At 41.4% G+C, this 21386-nt stretch overlaps 1 protein-coding gene across 1 annotated transcript; it reads left to right on the top strand.

Annotated features, from left to right (window-relative positions):
* Positions 1-1361: 1361 nt before the first annotated feature.
* Positions 1362-20311, top strand: LOC308668627 (membrane-spanning 4-domains subfamily A member 12-like; the record flags this gene model as incomplete). Its single annotated transcript, XM_081328659.1, has 6 exons — positions 1362-1451; positions 6488-6607; positions 14502-14558; positions 16668-16799; positions 17782-17892; positions 18223-20311. 6 exons carry the CDS (start codon positions 1362-1364, stop codon positions 18343-18345), a joined length of 633 nt encoding a protein of 210 aa, XP_081184785.1. The 3' UTR covers positions 18346-20311.
* Positions 20312-21386: the final 1075 nt, after the last annotated feature.

The following is a 21386-nucleotide window of genomic DNA, read 5'->3' as shown; positions in this document are numbered from 1 at the left end:
CTGAGTTTACAAATGCCAGCATATTTCTCCCAACAATCTGGGTCCTCATTTCACCAACCTCCTGAGTCAATCTTGAGCCAGTCAAGATCAAATTCCTGACAGTGGGCAGAGTTAGCTTGCAATACTGCATTCTAACCATGTACCACCACGTCTCAGTAATCATGTGTACATCCATGGCACATCTGTAAATGAGGAAAACTATCTATCTTCCACCATTCTTCCAGGAACTCAATGTAGTTTAATGGGAATCTCCATTTTATCCTCACAACAACATGCTGTAAGTTAGATTGCATGGGGAAACAGTGGGCTAAAGTTTCCAGTAGGTTCTACACCATAATCCCCATACTACATATCTCTCAGCTTAAGGTTGAATTAAAATTAAGAGAAAAAAGTTCAAATGGTTCCTTGGAAAGTTTATTCAAAGTCAAGATGTGAAAAAAGCTGAAGATATTCACTGCCCTGAAGATGCTTCTCTGCTTCTGCTTACAGAATATCAGAGTCAAGTGTCAGTTTATCATCAAGGTTTTCAGTTTATCATCAACAAGGAGACGCCATTCGTTCATTTTATAAAAAGCCCAGTCATTGTGGCCATTGCTCTAGGACACGTCCAGCAGAAAGCAATCTCTACAAATAACACAAAAGTAAGATAAACAAGCTCAGACGTTTGAAGGTGCCAGTGAAATCTTCCAAAAAGCAAATTGGAAATATTGCAAACAAGTCTTGTTCCATGACAGAAGATGCCTTTGAACCAGACTCTCTCTGGTTTTAGTCCATCAGTAACCTGCTGATAAAATGTAGTGGATGGGGAGTGCAGGAAGACAAAAGGGGAAAATGTGTGCATGAAATCTAAACCAATCAGCAGCATTTTCAGAGGTATTAACACCACCATGGAGAAGATTCAGGGAACCTTTCTTTACTGACTACAGAAGACGGTACCCAGCCACTTTTAAAAAATAATTTGCCTTCTCTTCTGTCTCTGAAAGAGACACCTCTGTGAATGGCTATTCACAGCACAAATCCCTAATTGCTCAGAAATCCACTCTGTGTAAATCACATGACTCAGGGGTGCCTCTCTGTTGGCTGAGAAGGTAATCTAGGGAGAAGGCGGCTTTACCTACCAGCCAGACCTTCCCCTCCCTACCCCCTCAGTCTCTTGCAGCATCTCTGACTGCCTGTGACGTCATTGCTGACAGAAGCCAATAAGGCCACTTTCCCCCTTTCTCTGGGATACAGCGTGTGGTGGAGCTGAGCAGCCGGGCTAAGAGAGCTGTTATCCATGTTCAGCCGGTCTGGCTGATGCAGTGGACGGTTCAGTTGCTAGGGACCCAAGGGCCTGGGAGCACACACACCAGCTGGCTCCCATGCAGGGAATGGGGAACTTCCGGCTGGGCAGAAGGACTGTGATGTACACAGTGGAAACTATTCCCAAAGGGAAGAACCGAGTGCTGGGGGTGAGTGACAGAAGCTTGGGAGAACCCCCTCTGGGCAGGGAGCTGGGTTGGGCAAGGTTGGGGGTGGATAGAAGAGCTGGGGGTGGGTTTCTCCTGCATGGTACTGGCTCTCTTGATTTAGGCTAAGCAGTATGATTCTCTGGTGCATGTGGATATGTGTAAATGAGGGGTGTAGCTGGGAAAAGGTGGAATGGGAGAAAAGCTTTAAACTAAATCAATGTAAAAAGCCTGGGAATCAATCACGTCCCCACTTAGGGAAAATAATGAGCCATTTGGCTAGAACACCTTCCTGAGAATAGCTCTTCTGCCAACAGATGTATACTTGTATGCATTCCAATACTAAATATTCCCAGAAGTAGGAATGAACTCTGGTGCCAGGAAGGAGAACAAGAAATGATCCGACTGACCCACAACTTCAGAATTGCTCTCTGTTGTAAAGACTGGGCACTATCTTCAGTATCTGGCTTGGGGCAGCAGAAGAACGAACAGCCCAATATTAAACACTGAAGTCAATGCCCTAAGTACATAGGAGAAGTGGATAATGTCATTCTAGGAAGAAAATGTATTAAAATGCAGTTGAAAGCTGTCGACAGAGACCCTGTTCAAGCTAAGAATTGCTGTAGTGTATAAATGGAACCTGTTTGTTCAGAGGTGGTTTAGCTCTGAATACCAAATATTAAGCCCAGCCACCTAAAAATGCCCATCATTTCTATGCCTTTTTAAGCTTCCACAAGTGTTCTGTTAATGGAAAAGTTAGGCTACATGGGTCCTAATTAGGAGAACACTTCCAGTAATAGGTTGATCAAGGTTCTGGACTGCCCAGAAAACTAATCCAAGAGTCTCTCTATTTTTAATTACATATGCCCAGAGGGATTATTTTTACTTTTAAATCCATATTCTCCACACAGTGCTCAGCCTACTTTTTTGTTTTTTAATTATTAAGTTTTAATTTAAAAAAAACCCTGATCTTCGAATCGTAGAGACATGGTTTGTGCAAATCTGCCATAGCTTGTATAAATTAAGCCAAAATATCCATGTTTTTTGCAGACAGAGGAAAATAGCCTTCTCTTAACCCTCCCTTGCCACCACCCTCCATTTTTTCTTCCATGTCTCCCCCACAGTGATAAATAATGGGGGGAAATAAAAGCATTTAGAACTGTTCTTCAAGAGCACACCACATTAGCCCTGTCGAGGTTTCTTTTTCTGGAGACAAAATACATTTAAAGATCAGAGCTTAAGCATAAATCCATTTCCATTTGTATTTGTACAGAAATCGCTATGCGCTCTCTAAAGGGTATCAGCCATGCAGAAATTCTGAATAAACAAATGGCTACATTACAAAGGGAAATCCTGCAACTGAGCCACTGCTTTTTTGCTACTACAGAAGCACATAAAGGTGCTTTTTCTAAGAATAGGTATGGTATTGGGATTTTCTAAGAATGTTGGGATTGCCCAGATCGCAACCGCTAAGTCCCTTTTTGAAAGCAATAGAACCTCTAACTGGGATGACTGGGATTGTGAAATGTCAGATAGGCTGTAAGATTGCTCTGGATCCAAATACAGGGGGGGGGGAAAGGCTCAGGTTGGGAAAAAGCAGTGACAGCACATCACCCTGTTTTTCCAAGCTGTGCTCAGATGGAAGGAACTATATATTCACTTTTTCTTCCCAGCTAATTGCAGAAGTTGGCTTCAGTGCATCAAAGCGTTAAAATGAAGATGATTTTCCAAAAGAAATAAGGGATGCAGATTATATAATTAACAAAAAACAAAAGGAGACAATAAATATCATGTTATTTTTTAAAAAGAAAATCCAGAAACTTTGATCAGGGTTATCCTAACATTTTTCCTGTTAGTTGATGGCAGATTCTATCTGTTTTTGAACCGGATATTCTGCCTTAAAAAAAAATGATCCATGCGCACACAAAGCAGAAGGTAGATCTGCCTAGGCAAAACTATATTCTACTGTCACATTTAGCAATAATCATTTTACGGAGAAGCACCAGGCCTAGTGGGGAAGATGTGAGCAGATGGCTTGTCCTCCCTCACAGTTGCCATTCCAGGCCCTCTCTACGTACGAGCAATTCCATGCCTTTGTCTTTCTGATTGCTCACTGTCTTTCAGCTTGCCCTGGACAAAGGAATGCCTAAAGACATCAATATGGCATGTTGCCACTTTAGATACGTTCTGACTGATTTGCTTTGAGTGGCATTTGATCTCCTAGACAGCTGCCAACCTCATCTGATGCATCAGTATCTCTTAACTTAGAAAAATTAATCAAGCAATCCCAAAGCTACCAGAGTCATTGTCTGGTGTTTGCTGACTCCAATCCAGTATCTTTTGCACATGTTACCATGAGGATAATGAGAAATTTTCCCATATTTAATCCACCCAAACACTGTTGTCGGCCTGACTGGCAACACGGCAGTAACTACGGTATATAGCTTTTACCCAAACATTGGACTCTCTTCTGAAAAATTTGCCTTCTTTCTTCCCCCTTCCCCTCCCCCTTATGTATCCATCCACAAAGCAATGGACTTTTTTAACAAAAACCCACAATAAACAGAGAAACAAAAATTACACCACAACAGAACAAAACAAAATAGAAAAACCAAATCCCTGCTTAATTTAAAGAAGAGAAATGAAATTTTAAGCACCCATATTCCATATTTGAATCCAGAAGGACACTTCTAGAGACAAAGGCAATATATTAGGAATTCCTTCATAAAGAGAAGCAAAATGTAACAATCAAATAGAAATAACTTACTCTAATGAAGCTTGCTCCAATTGAATAATCCAGAATTTTTCAATTTATGTAATGGACTTTGAATGCAACTAATAAAATTTCCATCCAATTATCCCCTGAAATAATAGGCAAGACTGTTGCATCCAAAATAATTGATCAAGGCAATTAACTTTAACTTTGATAATATCTTTGGGATATTATGAGTGATGAAATTGATGTTATAAAAATAACATAGATTGACACAAATGGTATACTTTGGATTTTAAGAGACACTTGAGGATACCAGATATTCTCTCCCCAATTATAGTAAATCAAGGTTTTGTTGTATTATTCTTCTACATTTGTCTACTCTAGACCTTTGATTATTGTCAATAGAGGCCAAAAATAAAGACAGGAGTGCTCAAATCAACCTAGGCCAGCTGGCAGTAAAAAGCTGCTCCTGAAAAGTCTTCTCCTGGCATCTTCTCGGAAGCTCCAAGTAGCTTCAACACCCACTGTTATGATTCCCAATGTCTCCCCTGTGAGGTCTATTTAAACCACCAACCAAAGTAGAAAGGCTATAATTTTTTTTAGGTGTACTATATGCAGGGGATCTGTTCCCATCCTCCATATCCTAAAAATATGAATACTATATTTGTGAAATCTGGGTTGAATGAAAAGCTGGATTTTAACACAGTCCTTATATTCTCTATGACAACCTTCTTCCCCACAGAGAATTACTTTGCTTGGCTGCTTAGGAAATAGTGAAGACCGAAGCTGTAAGCCAGGAAGGGCCACATTATGTATGATTGGTTGACCTAAGGCAACAAAGCAGCCAATAAAAGGCCTAAGCTGTTCCCTGTGTGAAGAGGATCTATGTTTACTTATCAAAGTTCAGATCCTTTTACACAGCACTGTGATACATCTGAAGATGGTCCATCAGGCAACTACAGACTGGTCCCAAGCAGATAGGAACACCAGAATGCTCCCATAAATTCCTCCTTTCATACAGACTAGGTGACCCCAATATAACCAGTTAGGCACACCTAATGTAAAACCGTTCTATGACCTCTGGCTGACCCCGTTTGAGCAAAGGACCATATAATGAGGAGATCAGAGCACCAAGAGCCTTAGAAGTAGTTCAGTTCATTCTACAGACTCTTTTGGGCTAATGAGCCTTCCCAAACCTCAGACACAGAGTCACCTGGATTTTATTATTTATTTAGTTTTTCAAATTTATATACAGGTAATCCTCAGCTTATAATGGCATTAGGGACCAGAATTGCTATCGCTAAGCGATTCAGGCATGAAGTGCAATGTCACATGACCATGTCACTTACCAATGGCAATTCCAGCAATCCAATTGCTATCATTAAATGAGGACCGTGCAGGTCATTAACCACAGGTCTTGGGAGAATGCATTAGAATCTCACACATAGTACAGCCAACTTGTTGGGTCCCTGTTATGAAGGTATCCCCAGGCCTGCTGAAAGAAAACTCATTTTAAGAGATTTGCAGGAGGTCAATAGGCCCGGGGCTAACTTTGGAGGGGATATCTACTAGTTGCTGCCAAAATGAATAGTTAATTATACAGGTTTATAAACCCCAGATTTCTTTTCACTAGCAGTCTTAAATTATTCTCACTAATTTTTAGGAGCTCTTAGAAGCTGATAATCTGCAACCTAAACTTGAGGGCAGCAGTGAGGAGAGAGAAGGGCCTGTTTAGTGGAAAGAGGCTCCAGGGTAACTTCCCAAACCTTTGGCTAAACTGGGTGGGAGATGAAGGGTGGAATCGGACAACTTGCCATGGCCAACTTGACGCGGCCAAATCACCACAGCCAGTTTGCCAAAGGACAACTCATTGCGGGACAGTTCAACAATTCAATTTAATTATATAAAATAATTTTTAAAATATTTTAATTTTTGTCATTTGCATTTCATTTTGTCCCTCCTTTGGCTTCCTTTAATGATTCTATTCCACTATTTCTTCAATATTAAGATAACTCTTGTCCCATAGCGTCCCATGGCAAATTGGCTATGGCGAATTGTCCCGTGGTGATTTGGCCGTGGTGAGTCGGCTGTGGTGAATTGGCTGTGGTGAGTTGGCTGTGGCGAGTTGGCCGTGATGAGTTGGGGAGGTGATCTCCTACACATAAATAGGTGGTAGCCATATGGGACAGAAAATCCTCGGTGCCAACCCTTTGAAGTCAGTGTGTGTGTGTTTGTGTGTGTGTGTGTGTGCATGCGTGCGTGCGTGCATGTGTGAATTTAATCCATCAAGTGTCAAGTATTATTCCCCTGATTGTTCCCACAGACCATCCAGATCATGACTGGCTTCATACACATTAGCTTTGGGATCATTCTCAGCACCCTGTCCAGTGTATATACCTCATTCTTTGTATCTGGAGAGATTCCCTTCTTGGGAGGAGCTTCCGTGAGTATCACAGACCAGAGAAAATCCCTTTCCCTCCAGATAGGTGGGGAGAGGTGGAAGAGCGGGTGGGGAGGAGACAGAGAGATTATATGAAGAAGGGAGGAAGGGTGGTGGGAGGTCCGGGTGAGAAACAGACAAGACATCAGCCACTGAAGGAAATAGTTCCTGGATTATATGATTAACTAAACAGGTACTCCTCGACTTACAACAGTTCATTTGGTGACCATTCAAAGTTACAATGGCACTGAAAAAAATGACTTATGACTGTTTTTTTACAGTTACAATGTTTGCAGTATCCCCATGATCATGTGATCAAAATTCAAATGCTTGGTTCATATTTATGACGGTTGCTGTATCCCAGGGCCATGTGATCAGCTTTTGTGACCTTCTCATAAGCAAAGTCAATGGGGAAGCCAGATTCACTTAACAACTGAATTACTAACTTATCAGTTGCAGTGATTCACTTAACAACTGAGGCAAAGAAGGTCTTAAAATGGGGCAAAACTCAATTAACAAATGTCTTACATAGCAACTCAAGGGCTCGTAAGTCAAGGATTACCTGTACATTTCCTTCTCAATTAATTCCGTGATGCTTCCTCCCATCTCAACCAGCACTGGCTGAGATTTCTGTCAATGTTGTGGAACAAAGCTTCAGGTGCCTGCCTGATTTCTTCAAAAGGGTCTGATCTGTCATAAATCATCATTAGTTCTTGCTGAAAACTGTCCTGTCTGTTCAAAAAAATATGCTATGAAGTTGTGTATCCTTCCTTCTTTCCTTCGTTTTGAAGCGTCCACATTTTTAGTTTGTAATTTTTTTTATTATATCCCTATCACCTCTCTTGCTAAACTGAAGTACTTTCACTTTTGCCCAAATGTCTTTTTTCCATTTTGTTAAAAGCATCATTAGTTTGAGGAGGAAATATTATTCTTCTAAAAAAAGGAAAGGAGTATAAATTCTAAATATAATCACCATTGTTCTGAGATTTTATAGCATAAGGATGTGGATTCAGTTTCATGCCAAAGAAACATATATCCTGTTTTTCTTCTACTACATGCTTATAATTTGCTTTAAAATGCAACTTCAATATGCTGCATGTATGAAAGAATCACAGAGTTGGAAGCAGCCTGACATCAAGTCAACCCCCTTCCCCTGCATATTGCAGAATTCACCCTTAATAGATGACTATCCAGCCTCTAATTCAGACATGTCAAACACAAGGCCCGGGGACCGGATCCGGCCCGCGAAGTGGTTTCATGTGGCCCGCGAAGCCATCCTGGAAACAGTGAGGCAACGGCCCCCACTGCCTTGGCCCTGGCCCAGAGACCCTCCTTCTGCCAGAGACCCTCAGGTCTGTCCCACACCTGCCCAGGCCCCCATAGGCACCCTTGATGCGAATGATGTAGAGCTGGCCATGCCCACCCAGTAGGCCATACGCACTCTAGCCACGCCCACCCAGTAGGCCACACCCACCCTAGCCATACCCACCTGGCCCCTTGAGGGCAACTGCAATGCTGATGCGGCCCTCAATGAAATTGAGTTTGACACCCCTGCTCTAATAGAAAACCTGCAGTGAGGGGGAAGAATTCAGTCCCACTGATTGACAGTTTTTACTGTCAGGAAATTCTTTGGGATATCTAATCTGTCTCTAAATCCTGGAAGTTTCATCCCATTGATTCTAGTCTTTTCCTCCTGAACAATTAGAAATAAATCCTCTACAATGCTATCTATATTCCACCAAATATTTGAAGATAGCAATCATGTCCCTTCTCAGGGTAAATATTCCTAGAATCACTCCTCTTGGGCTTGATTTCCAATCCTTTCACAATCTTGGTTGCTCTTCTCTCCATTTGCTCCAGTTTGTTAATATGCTTTTTAAACTGGGAAGATGCAAAGAGGCAGGTCACAAATTGCAAAATTACAATTCTTTTTTTTTTGAGGACAGCTTCTTTCCCCTCCCAGAAGGTTGTCACTTAAAATATTCTTCCACACATGTACATTTGTGTCATTTAGGGATCAGTTGTGTATCTATACTATCTTTTGGAGTGGGCAGACCTAACAAATCATCACCAATGCTCTCACCATCATCTATTTTGGGAGCCAAATAATCCTGCCCCATTTTATTGGTGATAGCAACAAGGCTGGTGTTTTCCTTGGAATCACTGAAGCTTTGCAACCCTTGTAGGCAGTCTGTTTTCCTATTGGCAAGTATTCTCATATCTTCCATCTTCTGGGGTCAAACCACCCACTGCAATTTCTCCTACCTCCCTTTCCATAGCAGTACAGCATCCTCTTCCTGTCTCTAAGCAGTATTGATTGCTCTCCAGCTTCTCTAACCCAGCCACCATAGCAACCGTCAACCATCATCCCTGCTGTTGGGAAAAGGGCCCACAAATTGCGAAACTGCTGCCTTTTCACACAGCAGAAGAACAGCAGTTGAAAAACCTTGCTGAGATTTCAGCACTTTGTTAACATTTTTTAAAACTCAGACCCCCCACCACCACCACTTTCTATAGCTTCCGAGAGCAAACCCTTAGGGGTTGTTTTTTTTTCAGTTCACCTGAAAAATATGCACTCAAAAAGTTTGGGGGAATGTATTGAAATTCATTTTATTTAAATTCAGAGTGAAGTGAGGGATGAGATATGAATATGAATATGAATATTAATGTAATTTTCCTCTTAATTTTTTTTATTTATTTTAATTCCATTTATATCCCGCCCTTCTCCGAAGACTCAGGGCGGCTTACAAGCTTAGCAGTAGCCTTCATTCTATGTATATGCCTGCTTATTAGGGCTTTCACACACCCCCCAAGCGGCATTATTACAAAGTCAGCTTAATTGCCCCCAACAATCTGGGTCCTCATTTTACCTACCTCGGAAGGATGGAAGGCTGAGTCAACCTTGAGCCTGGTGGGACACGAACCTGCACTAATTGCAGGCAGCTGGTGTTACTTAAGGAGGCATTAGCCCACTGCTCCACCAAGGCTCTTATTTTGTGGCAATTTGTGGCAATTTTCCTGTGAGCACAATCAGTATGCTTCATCAAACAGTTGGTGCCGTGTGTGTGGACTTCAGGGACTGGAATCAGCCCAGCACTCATTCACTAGCTGAAGTGTGGGGTTGATATGACTGGACACTATTTCCCAGGATTATTCTGTTGGGGGCAATGGGAGAGTCCAGATCTTGCAAATTTGCCTCACACCTGTACTCACCTGATCTCTGAGTCATTTCTGGTCTGGGAGATCTGGCTTTGACAGAATGATCCCTCCAGTGCTTTTTTTGTAAAAGAAAAAGGTGCCGGAACTCACACATGTCATACAACCTGCCTTGCCTACCCTACAAGGTTCCATCCAAAAAAGGTGCCGGAACTCAGTTCTGAGCGTTCTATGAGAAAAAAAGCCCTGGATCCCTCCAACTCACCATGGAAGGAGGGATGAGCTATGAAAAGGGAAGGAGACTCTAGCTCATGGGTCAGCAACCTGAAACAGTGAAAGAGCCACTCGGAACCGGTTCCCTCACAAAAGGAAAAACTGGGAGCCGCAAAAAAGTGTGTGCGCATGCGCGTACATGCGTGCATGCGCAGAACAGGGTTTGACTGAAGAGTGGAGCCAAGGCAAGATATGCACCTACCCTGCATATTTGAATTGATTGGTTGAACTTTTTTAGTCCCACTTTTTTTTGGGGGGGACTGCACATGGCAGAAGACTGAGAGCCAGAGGAGACGGCTGAAAGAGCCGCATGCGGCTCCGGAGCCGCGGTTTGCAGACCTGTGCTCTAGCTGCATCAGACAACTCTTCTGCAAACCTGCCAAACATTGCTCTTGGGCTTAGTGTAGCAGTTTTAGCAAGTTTAAAGAGCTCTGGTTGTCCTGGCTCTCTACAGGTAGCTGATGCCAAGGCTGAAAGAAGTAACAAGAGGGAAGGCCAAAGACCTGGCTCTCTGATCCTATGGCACAGTGTTCTGTGGGATCAAAGGCAGATGACTCCCAGTTTGGGAGATCTGAAAGGGGAAGACAGGAGGTTGGCTAAACCCATAGATCTAATTATTTAATCATCCCCCTATTTTTATCAAGAGCACTTCTGGCAAATCTGGATGCAAACACACCTTGGCAATTTGTTATTTCTTCTGTGTTCCCTTTGCCTTATAAGCAGTTCTGAATGACAGCTATAAGTCATCTTTAGCTACCTTTTGTTCAGATAATGTCCTCTCCTTTATTCTCATAAAATGTTCAGAGTGTGGAAATCCTTTCTCACCCATTTTTGAGGAGGAAATAGGTGATGGCAGCACACTGAACCAGAAGCAATAGAGGCAGGATAGGGGTGAGTAATGGAGAGAACAAATTTGAAGCCAGTATAGTTTTCTGATGCCTCAAGAATGTGTGGGGAACACTTTAATTCAGTAGTGTGAAAGGTCTTGGTCACATATGGACTGCAAATGGTGCCAATCGATGTGCAGTATGAACGGAACTTCATTAATACGAGAAATGTTTCTGGGTCCACACTGGATGATTTTGGGTCAGTCAGTCCTTGACCCAATCCACCTCACAGGATTGCTGATGTGGGCATAACATAAAGGGAAATCCCTCTGTAAGATGCCTTGAGCTCTTAGAGAAGAGCTGGAGTATAAATCTAAGAAATAAATAACTGTACTTTAGAGCTACCACCTCTGGGTTGTCCGGATCTGAGTAGTCACTGTTGCTGTTTCCTCATTCAGTCACATTAACTGTTGTTGACCCGATAAGCAGCATGTTGCCACAGTTGTCTGTTAATAGTTGTTTCTTTAAGTTCTTGTAATCTCTTACTTCCATCATCTGAGAGGATATCCAACCATCTTGTCTTTGGTCAGTCAGCTTGTTCTAAACATGGGGGTCTTCTTCAGTGACCTTTGGATAAGATATCCAACATAGCTAAGTTTTAGCTTCATTTTTAATGCTTCCAGCGGGCAGTCTACTTTAACTTCATCTAATACTGAATGGTTTGTATCCTCTTCTTGTGGTCCAAGGTGTCCTCAGTAATTTTTCCAAAGCACAATTCAGAAGCATCCTTTTTCTTTATTCATAGAGTATGTTTCAGATGAGAAAATAATGTCCTTGATAATTCATATTTTTGTGGTGAATGGGACATTTCTTCATTTTAATGTCAACCAGGTGATTATTGGACACAGCAGAAAGATATAGAAACTGCTAGCTCTCTACTGCACCTACTTGTCTAAATGTTTGCAGCTCAGACATAACTCTAGCACAGCCTTTTGGTTCTGTTACTGCAATTTTGGGGCAAAATGGTGTGCCAATCTTCTCTACAGTGAATGGGATGTCAGCATACAACTATCCTGGAAAAGTTTCAACATGCTGTTCTCTCATTTGGATTATTTGATTTATGTATTTTTCACTCATGTAGAATACAAAGTACTTTAATCTCTATTCAGGGGCTATGTACTACCACCAACTCTTGTGCCACCTAAATCTAATTCTTAAAATACAATAGATTTAATTTAATTTGAAATAAACAACTTTAAGGTCAGGGCTAATGAACACATATGAGGGCCTTCTAGTTATTTTGTTCAGAAAATGACTTTCGTTTGGGGACAAAATCCAGTCAATTTAGAAAGTAGCAAAATGTCCTCTTAACAAATGTTTATTTGGCATTTGACTTGAAACTGGCCTGTGATGCAACACACACAAATAAACACAAACACACATTGTTTCACTATTTCCTTATTCTTGTTGTGCCTTTTCATCCTAGAAATTAAGTTCTATTCTTTGTTCTGTTTTATTAAATACTGTACTATAAATTGCATTCCTATATATCCTGATGCATTGGATGCAGAGAGAGAGTGAAAAAAAATTGAGAAAGGATCTGTCAGATGATGTAACAGATAATTTGAGCATCCTCTAAGAATAATTATCAGAGAGAGAGAGAGAGAGAGAGAGAAAAGACCAGAGACCTCAGCAAAGTCTACCTGGGCACAAGGATGCACACTTGCAAATAGAAAGATATAGAAATAATCTAATAAATATTGAATAGTGTTGTGTGGGGAGCAGGAAGGTATACCATGGAAGTTTTGTCCAAAACTTTTTGTGGTTAAGACTTTGTTTTTATAATGTAGGCTATGTGTTCATATCTTCATGCTTAACAGCAAAGGCACTTTGCATATAATAAGACAAACCTGGAAAGTACAATCTCTAACAGATTATACATAAACCCAGATGTTTCTTTGCTAGCTTTAGGAGAACTGCATCCAGCAAATTCTGTTTGTGTGTGAAGCAGCAGTGTGAGGTACTGTCAATGCTAAGTCTGACTCCTGTTCAGTTCTGTGACTGTCATCTGAACAGTTTCACCATCAATTTCCTGTGTAGGTGTCCATATTCTTATACATGTGTTCATGTAGTTGTCTCTGTTCGCACAACTTCATTTCTCCATGTTTCTCAGACCAGTTATCAGTCTGATCACCCTGCCTCACTTTTCATTACTATCCTTCCAACATTCTTCTGTATTGTTGTATACATTCCTATATGAGGCTTAAGAGGAGGTTTGCTTAAATTAGCATGTGACCTAAGTCTGAAATCAAAACTGACTCTCTCCTGTTTTCCAGCAGCTAGCAATAATGCTGGTGCCAGGTTTGATGCTGGCTGTACCAAATGCCCTATCTTGGAACCCCTCCTCGGTCAACAGGACCCTAGCTATTGGCTTCCCTGCAGATCTGCAGCTCTGCAGATCTGCAGCTACAGTGCTGCAGTGGAAATTAAAATGGCTCTAATGGTTATTAACTGACTAGGGGCTGACTCTGAATCTGATAATCACAAGTGTGTATTTATGAAAAGTAGCAAGGGAAGAACTCAAAGACTATTTAAGCCTCATACAGAGAATTACCCAAAACTACATTAGCAAAATCACTTCCCAAAATTCATTTATTTTCATTATCTGACTAGGGCTGCAATGAATATTCTCTATAAATCAACACAAATTATTATTGATAAAAAGATTGGTCTCACTGAACAATCACATTTTTGTCCTCACTAGCCATGCCCCCATTTGCTCAGTGCCATTGAATTTTTGCGGTGAGGCTCTATGTGCTTATGTTGAGTAGATTTTTGTCTTCATGATGTTGATAAAAACTAACAGATTTACTAGCACAGCCAGCAGGGCTAAAGTGTAATGTTGGCAAATGAGGACAAGGGAGGCTTTTTAATACGAAATACAAAAATATGGCAAATACTTTCATCTCAGCCCTAAAATGAATCATAATTGAGCACAGACTGTACTGTTCTATGGATCCAAAGCAAAGAATCCATAATTTGAAGGCACAGACAGACAGACAGACAGATGATATAGATGGATGTAAGACTGATTTGCCTGAAAAGATAGACTTCTCAATATTTTTTCACAGAGATCTGTGTATTGATAGAAAGTGTATAAGCAAATACCTTGATAAACAGCCCTGAGTCACTGAGAGTAAGTTGGGCGGCCATATAAAATTTCTTAAATAGATAAATAACGGAGCTAAAAGCGAAACGTTCTCCCCACTCCTATTCTTACTGATATACCCCCTCGCTCTGTTTTTATGGGATCTATTATTTTCTTTTCTTTTTTTTGTCTCTGTCTTTTCCTCCCTGTTGTGTCAGATTGAAACTGAGTGCTTTTTACTGTGGATTCAGATGTATTATTAGCAGAAGGGACTCTTGTCTCCCATCTTTGATTAAATGTTTGACCTCCAGGATAGATATTGGGTTATATCCCACTGCTTAGTTTACAGACAGCTTTTCTTTCTTGACAAAGCATTTTACGGTACCAATCTTCCTCTTCATTTCTACCACCGTGGGATTGTCTAGTGAAGGTTGGAAGGGATGTTCTCTTCATTGCAGTGCAAATGTTTACGACTTTCCTTCTTTCCACGCAGTTCATTGTTTCTGGATGTCTCTCAATTGGTGCTGAGAAGAGTCCTACTGAATGTGCAGTGAGTCTGCCTCACGTTGTTTTCTTTACTACGACCTGCAATTTAAGGCTTTAAATACTAGAAAAGATCTCAGTAAAACAACTGCATTTGCATCCATGGGGGGAAGGGAGCAAAGGTGTGGCCACTTCATCACACAGATGCCACAGCTTACTTCTGCTGGACATGGGGACACAAGTACATAAGTGTGGGATTTGTGTGATGATCTCCCTGCACGCTTGTTATTCTTTTTTGAAATCACTGGGGTTGCTGCAAATGTTGCTGATTGCCTCCCAGGAGCACATGTGACTGCTTTAAGAAGGTTTAGAAGACATTAAATGCATGTGAGCCTCTTAGAGGAGAATATTTGGGTGGTGAGGCAGGGGTGGCAGTGTCATTAGAGTACATAGGCATTGTTCATTTGTCCTATTAAAAACCCACTACACTTCTAGGAGAGATTTCTTTCTCCATTTTTGGAGGACTTTAACTGTCTTTAGTATAACATTAGGGACGCGGTGGCTCAGTGGGTTAGGACGCTGAGCTTGTCGATCAGAAGGTCGGCAGTTTGGCGGGTCGAATCCTGAGTGCCGCGTAACAGAGTGAGCGCCTGTTACTCGTCCCAGCTTCTGCCAACCTAGCAGTTCGAAAGCACGTAAAAATGCAAGTAGAAAAATAGGGACCACTACGGTGGGAAGGTAACAGCGTTCTGTGCGCCTTTGCCGGCCACATGACCACGGAGACGTCCTCGGACAAGCGCTGGCTCTTCGGCTTTGAAACGGAGATGAGCACCGGCCCCTAGAGTCGGAAACGACTAGCACACATGTGCGGGGGAACCTTTACCTTTACTAGTATAACATTTCATATACTGTAACACCAGCTATTAGAATCAGAAGCATGGTTCCCAAAAGTACTCGTAACTTGTTCTGCCCAGAGCATTAAACTGTATTTTAGATTTTGCCTTCAGACGGGTGTTCCATCACTGGAGGTTTTTAAGAAGAGATTGGACAACCCTTTGTCTGAAATGATACAGGGTCTCCTGCATGAGCAGGGGGTTGGACTAGAAGACCTCCAAGGTCCTTTCCGTTATTCTGTTGTCTGTAGCCCCTATGCAGCAGCTCTTTGCCTCTGCATTTATCCACACAGAACTCAGTAGGGCTTACCTCTGAGTAATCCTCTATATGGGGAAGAGATAGAGAGAGGCTCTAGTTTTTCTTAGTGATTGTATTTCTGGAAAGAAGCAGAAAACATTTGTAAGGAGATTTTGGACTAATGTTATTACAAAGGAAGTTACATCCAAAAGGGAAGAGATTCAGACTGACAGTACTCACTGGTTCATCCTTCTTGGTGAACTCCTCAAACTTTGGAAGCTGAGCTTGCTTTTTGAGTAACTGACGGCAGCATTCTTCACTATATGCCAGTTGACTGTACTGCTGCTTTTGCAGCTCAGTGTGTGGATTGTCTGGAGAGTATTGTACCTATTTCAGACAAAGGTGAAAGTAGGGTCAAAGAGATTAGAGCGTGTGACACTGAAAACGATATCTCTGTCATCACCTTCGACTGTCTAAAACATGTCTGTCTCCAGTCTAATCAATGTCTGTAGGAGGCAACTACTTGAAACTTCCTGATTTTCTATGAAAAGATTGAATTTTCAAAGATACGAGAAGCAGAACTAGAGTTGAAGTAGTTCTTCCCATGTATTAATATTCTGAACCAACCTTCACTGTGAAGGGTCTTTGGTGCTCTCTGAGCTTGGTTGTTTTCTTGCAGACATTTCATTGTCCAAACTACGTAACATCATCAGTGCTTCTTTTACTATCCTTGTTCTCTTCCAACATGTTGGATTACAATTCCCAAGTTCCCAGCTATTTGCTCTGGAGATTTTGAAGGATTTGTCCCTCTAGTACTTTGAACATCTAGAATCACCAGTCATTATTATGGCCCTGAATATAATCAGCAACACAATGATTGATGATGCAAGAAGATGCTTTAAGTCACTAGGGGAACTTCTTCCTCAAAGCTGTAGTCCCAACCCATCTGGATGACACCTGACTGAGTAAGGCTGTCCTAAATTCTCAATGCAGTAACAAATGTTCTTGCTGTAATGACCTAACATTCAATGTTTGTGCCTTTTAGGTAAAAGGCTCACAAGCCATGAATATCATCAGTGCCATTTTTGCGTTGCTTGGAATATTGGCCTTTATTGTAGATCTGAGCATAAATGGGCCATTTCATTCAGATGATAATTATGAGTATTCACTAGTGATGGTAAGTGTCAACGGTTCAGACATAGTGTAATACTGCCAGACACTAGCAAAGGAATTAGAAGGGTTGATGGTCTAGTTATTGTACATCTGAGAAGGAAAGCAACCACTTTCAAAGTAAAATAATGCATACAGCTAAAGAATATTTCATGTGGGCACTCAATCATGTATATCCAGCACACCTGAAACCCAGATGAAGACACTTGAATCCAAACTGGTAACTTGGTTCAAGCTACGGTTAGCCAGGTTTCAGTGCCACCCTTCTGTAGTTTTAGGCTGTACTGTTAGACACGATTTCCTTAGCATGGCACCTGTTTCTGCTTCTGGATTGGCTCTGTAGTGTGAATTGCTGTCCTTAGGATTGCCTGATAATTTAATCACAATGGACATGAGAATGGATCTGACCCCCTCTGACTCTTGAAAGAAAGAAAAAATTGAACCACAGTTTAAATGTTGAATATTCAAATATGTTCAGTTTGAAAAGGCTTTTGTTCACCAAGAATAGAGAAGGAGTCCTGAACCTTTTAATTCTGAAGCGGACATTTGCAAAGGGTTGAAGGACAGAGAGGAAAATTTCCCGGTTCTTTTATCCAAATGTGACCTGCCATTCTCTCCCAACCCTCTTTCTACAGGACTTCTCTTCGCCCCCAATTACTTTTGCCTTCTTTCCCCCAATTTCTTTTGCCCCCTTTTAAGCAGCTCAGCTGTCTCTGGACTACTGCTGCTGTTCATCACTATTTTCTAAGAATAGCTTACAGGACCATTTGAGATACAGAAACATTTTTAGAAATTAAGATGCTGCTGCAAGGTACTGATCCAAAAGGTGATGTCTGCAAGAGTACTAGAGCCCCAAGATCTGAGACAGGATCCTGAGAACAGAACAAAGCAATTATATGGACTAAGGCAGCCCCTAAGTCTAGAGAAGTAAATGGATAGATTGCCATTTATTAATTGGCTTGTATCATTATGTTTCCTTTTGGGAAAAGACAGGCAATAGGATCGCCATTGTGCTGTTGACATTCACCATTGTGGAATTCTGCATTGCATCAGCAACTGCATATTTTTGGTGCCGGGCAACCCGTTCTGACTCCAATGAGGTGAGATTTACTACCCAAATTATATTTGCTGCTACATCTGTGAATCAGACTTAGGTGGTTGTTATTGTTTTCGATTCTGATTAAAATGTGTCAGTCATTGTGTGTCAGGGTTTGATGAAAAAAAATGGCATATTGTAGCTTGGATGGACAGATGAATGTGGATTAAACAGAATTAATCTGAGAGGGAATGAGGTCAGAAAATGAAAATATTTTTTTAAAAAATGATCCAATCGGTTGAGTTTTGTTGTTTGTGGGAAGCAGAATCAATTCCTCAAATGAATGTGAAAAAAGCTGGGATGGGAGACAAGTCTAATGTGGTTTGTTTTCTAGGCTATATTGATCGACCCAAACACCGTCAGGACTGATAATGAAGTTCCTTCTGTAGAATCTTCCGTACATTGTCCACCAAGCTCTAATGATGTAAGTTATGATTTAAAAATTGAGTCCATGTAGAAGACTAGTCTGGAGGAATTTGTATGGAGAAGTCACATCAGCTGCACTTCTTTGGGGCATAAAAGTTAGCCTTTTCCTGCATGACAGAGATCCTTCATTTTTGTCAGTATTCCAGCTGGCAGGCCAATGAAGGCAAAGGGACTGTCTCTCTACTTTCTCCTGTACTGTCTCCATTTAAGCCTGGAACAACAAGACATGGGACTTGATATTTTTTGCCTTGGAGTAAAAGGTAATGGTTTCATTTGCATGGGCTGTGTATGGAAATAACCATATGTGACATGTGGATTGCTGAGCTGTTGAAGTGCGGTTCGAGGACAATCTTGATACTTTGTTGGAAATAGTCACAAAATAGTTGGTGACCCAGACTGAGAATATGGAAGTGAAGCCAATAGATGCCCAATGTGGACATTAATGCATCTTTTCAGCTCTGGCTGGCTGTGGTAGCCATTGAAACTGAAACCAGTTCATGATGTTAATTTCTATTGGCCAAAGTCCTGTGTTGCAGCTGGTTAATAAAGACTCTGTACCATTCTTAGGTGTCCCAGCAAATGTCCAGTATATGCGACTGTCTGGGCCTCAGTCTCTGTAATTGATTCCCCCTTACGTTTTCTTACGGGAACTGGAGATCAGAATACTGTAGAAAGTAGCATCTGCAGATTAATTTGAGCAAAGCTGATTGGCTTTATATGAAGCATATCTGCAACTTTGGATGCTCATTATTCTGTTTGCCATTTATATTTGCATTTAGTACATTCTATTAAGATATTCATAGAACAGCCTTGGGAAATGTTCCATCCTTTATTTTTTGCAAGTACTGCTTGTTTGTGACAGTCTCACTTGCAGCTTTGCTGAGCCAAAATTGCTGTTTCAGTTTCTTTTCACTGGCTGTACCATATAAGAATGCATCCTCAGAGGATAAAGCGCTCACACCCCAGAATGTTAAATCCTAGTTCAACTTTAGGTATTTCAAAGTTGGATATGCAGTTTAATATCTCCATGTCTTGTAAAGAAAAGAATGGCACAACTTTTAATGGATATCCAAAAATCTTGGGCAATGTTTTGTAGTAATCATTTCTAACGATGGACCAGTAACACTTTTTTTTAATATCACTGAAGCCCAGCTGTTACCTTGATGCAGGGCCAGAAATACTGGAAGAAACATGGGACTACTACATGTCTGTTCCTACACTGATAACCAGACTGAATTGGTTCTGGATTTTATCTACCATTCTCCAAATGGTTCCCTCCCAATGTTTAGGACTATAACTCTAATTAACTACAGCTAGTAAGTGCAGCCAGCATTCAGGGAGAATGTAGGGATGCTATAAGCAAAATTAAAAGTGACCTAAGCTTGGAAAGGCTGGCTTAGAAGAAATGGCTTTTCACTTAAAAATGTCTGTTGCAAGAAGGAAAGCATTTAGACTGGATCCTGACCTTTAGCCAAGTATGCAGCTTCAATGCAGAATGCTGGATTGCTCCCCAATCCATCAGGCAATTCTCTTGGTCACACAGCACTGAAATGAGTTAGAGAGTTCATAAAACATGTGATGTTTGTGAACATGGATCATGGAATTTGCAATGGAGAATTTTTGATAGACCCTGGCCCTGGCCTTTAAAAGTGTTGGGTTGGGATGTTTCCCCCTTTGTTTGTTTCTGGCTGCATATTATATATTTTGTACTGTTTTCAGAGTTTGGAATTATCTGGCTTGAGATTGGTTTCCTTGGCTGCTAAGCATCTTGACTAATGTTTTTTCAGAGCATGTTTCAAGAGAAATTTCTACAATTTTAATGCCTTTCTGTGAAACAGGGATAGCTAACTTGGGTGACTTCACTGAGGTCTGGTTCTTGTAACTGTTTATTCAATTTTAGACCAAGTTAAATCTTAGATTTCTTCAGTGATTCACTATTTTTAAATCTGACCTTGTTTTTCATGAATGTTTTTAAAAACTGCAATAAAACATGTACTTGAGACAAGTCATGTCTGTCCTATGTCTTTTCTCTGATGCTTAATAAAGAATCCACCTTCATAATGTTGAATGGTCTTAGCTTCTCCAAAAGAAAATATTGGAATATGTTGTTGGAATGTATTTTTGTGCAAAAACTACAGTAGTATTCAGCCAGTAGATGGCAGTGTTTACATGTTTGGATCTATGGTATATATATTCTATGTAAGGGCTTTTCAACGTGGTACGGGTACCACCTGTGGTACATTGGCACCTGGCAGGTGGTACACGACCATCCTAGAAAAGTGGTAGCAGGGGAGGGGAGTGAGCTGAACCGGTGGCAGCACCACACAAGCCTGAGTGAGAGATGGCTGGAGATGCAGGGCTGTCAGGGCTCAGCTGAAGCACCAGGATCAGTGCTTCTTCGGGGCTGTCAGAGCTCAGCGGAAGTGCCAGGCTCCAGCTGGAGCTCAGCACTGATCCTGGCGCTTCTGCTGAGCCCAGAAGAAGCGCAGATCAGCTGGAATGTTGCAGCATCTCTAGGGTCTTGTGATTTACATTCAGATGCTTGGCAACTGATTTATATTTATGATGGTCACAGTGTCCCAGGGTCATGTGAAGTGACTAAAACCTGCTGCAACCACCCAGCAGACAGGGGTAATAAAAACCAAACACCCCCCCCCCCCGCTGCCAATCCTCAACAGAAATGCTCACAACAATGAAAACCTCGGACAGGAGGAAGAGCGCCGTTGGGCTGGCAGACAGGTGTCCTGCTCAGCTGTGGCTTGGGGGGCACTTTTTTCAGTGCTGTTGTACTTCGAACAGTCACTAAGTGAACTGTTGTAAGTTGAGGACTACCTGTACTTTATTACTCCCCCCCTTTTTTTGGTCATCAAGTTTTTGACACCTTGCTAGGCGACTGGTGGTACTCGGATGTTGCTATAGCTAAAAGTGGTACAATGGGTGAAAAGGTTGAAAAGCCCTGCTCTATGTTCTTTTTGTTCTAAGTAGAGTTTCCTGTTTCTTGTTACAGTTAAACAGTTAAGCAGTAAAGCACATGGTGATTGTACACTTTTTGATTTTTGGTGCTATATACTG

The sequence above is a fragment of the Vipera berus genome (assembly GCF_964194415.1).
Source record: "Vipera berus genome assembly, chromosome: 1".
NCBI lineage: Eukaryota > Metazoa > Chordata > Lepidosauria > Squamata > Viperidae > Vipera > Vipera berus.
This window is presented reverse-complemented; position numbering and strand designations above follow the sequence as displayed.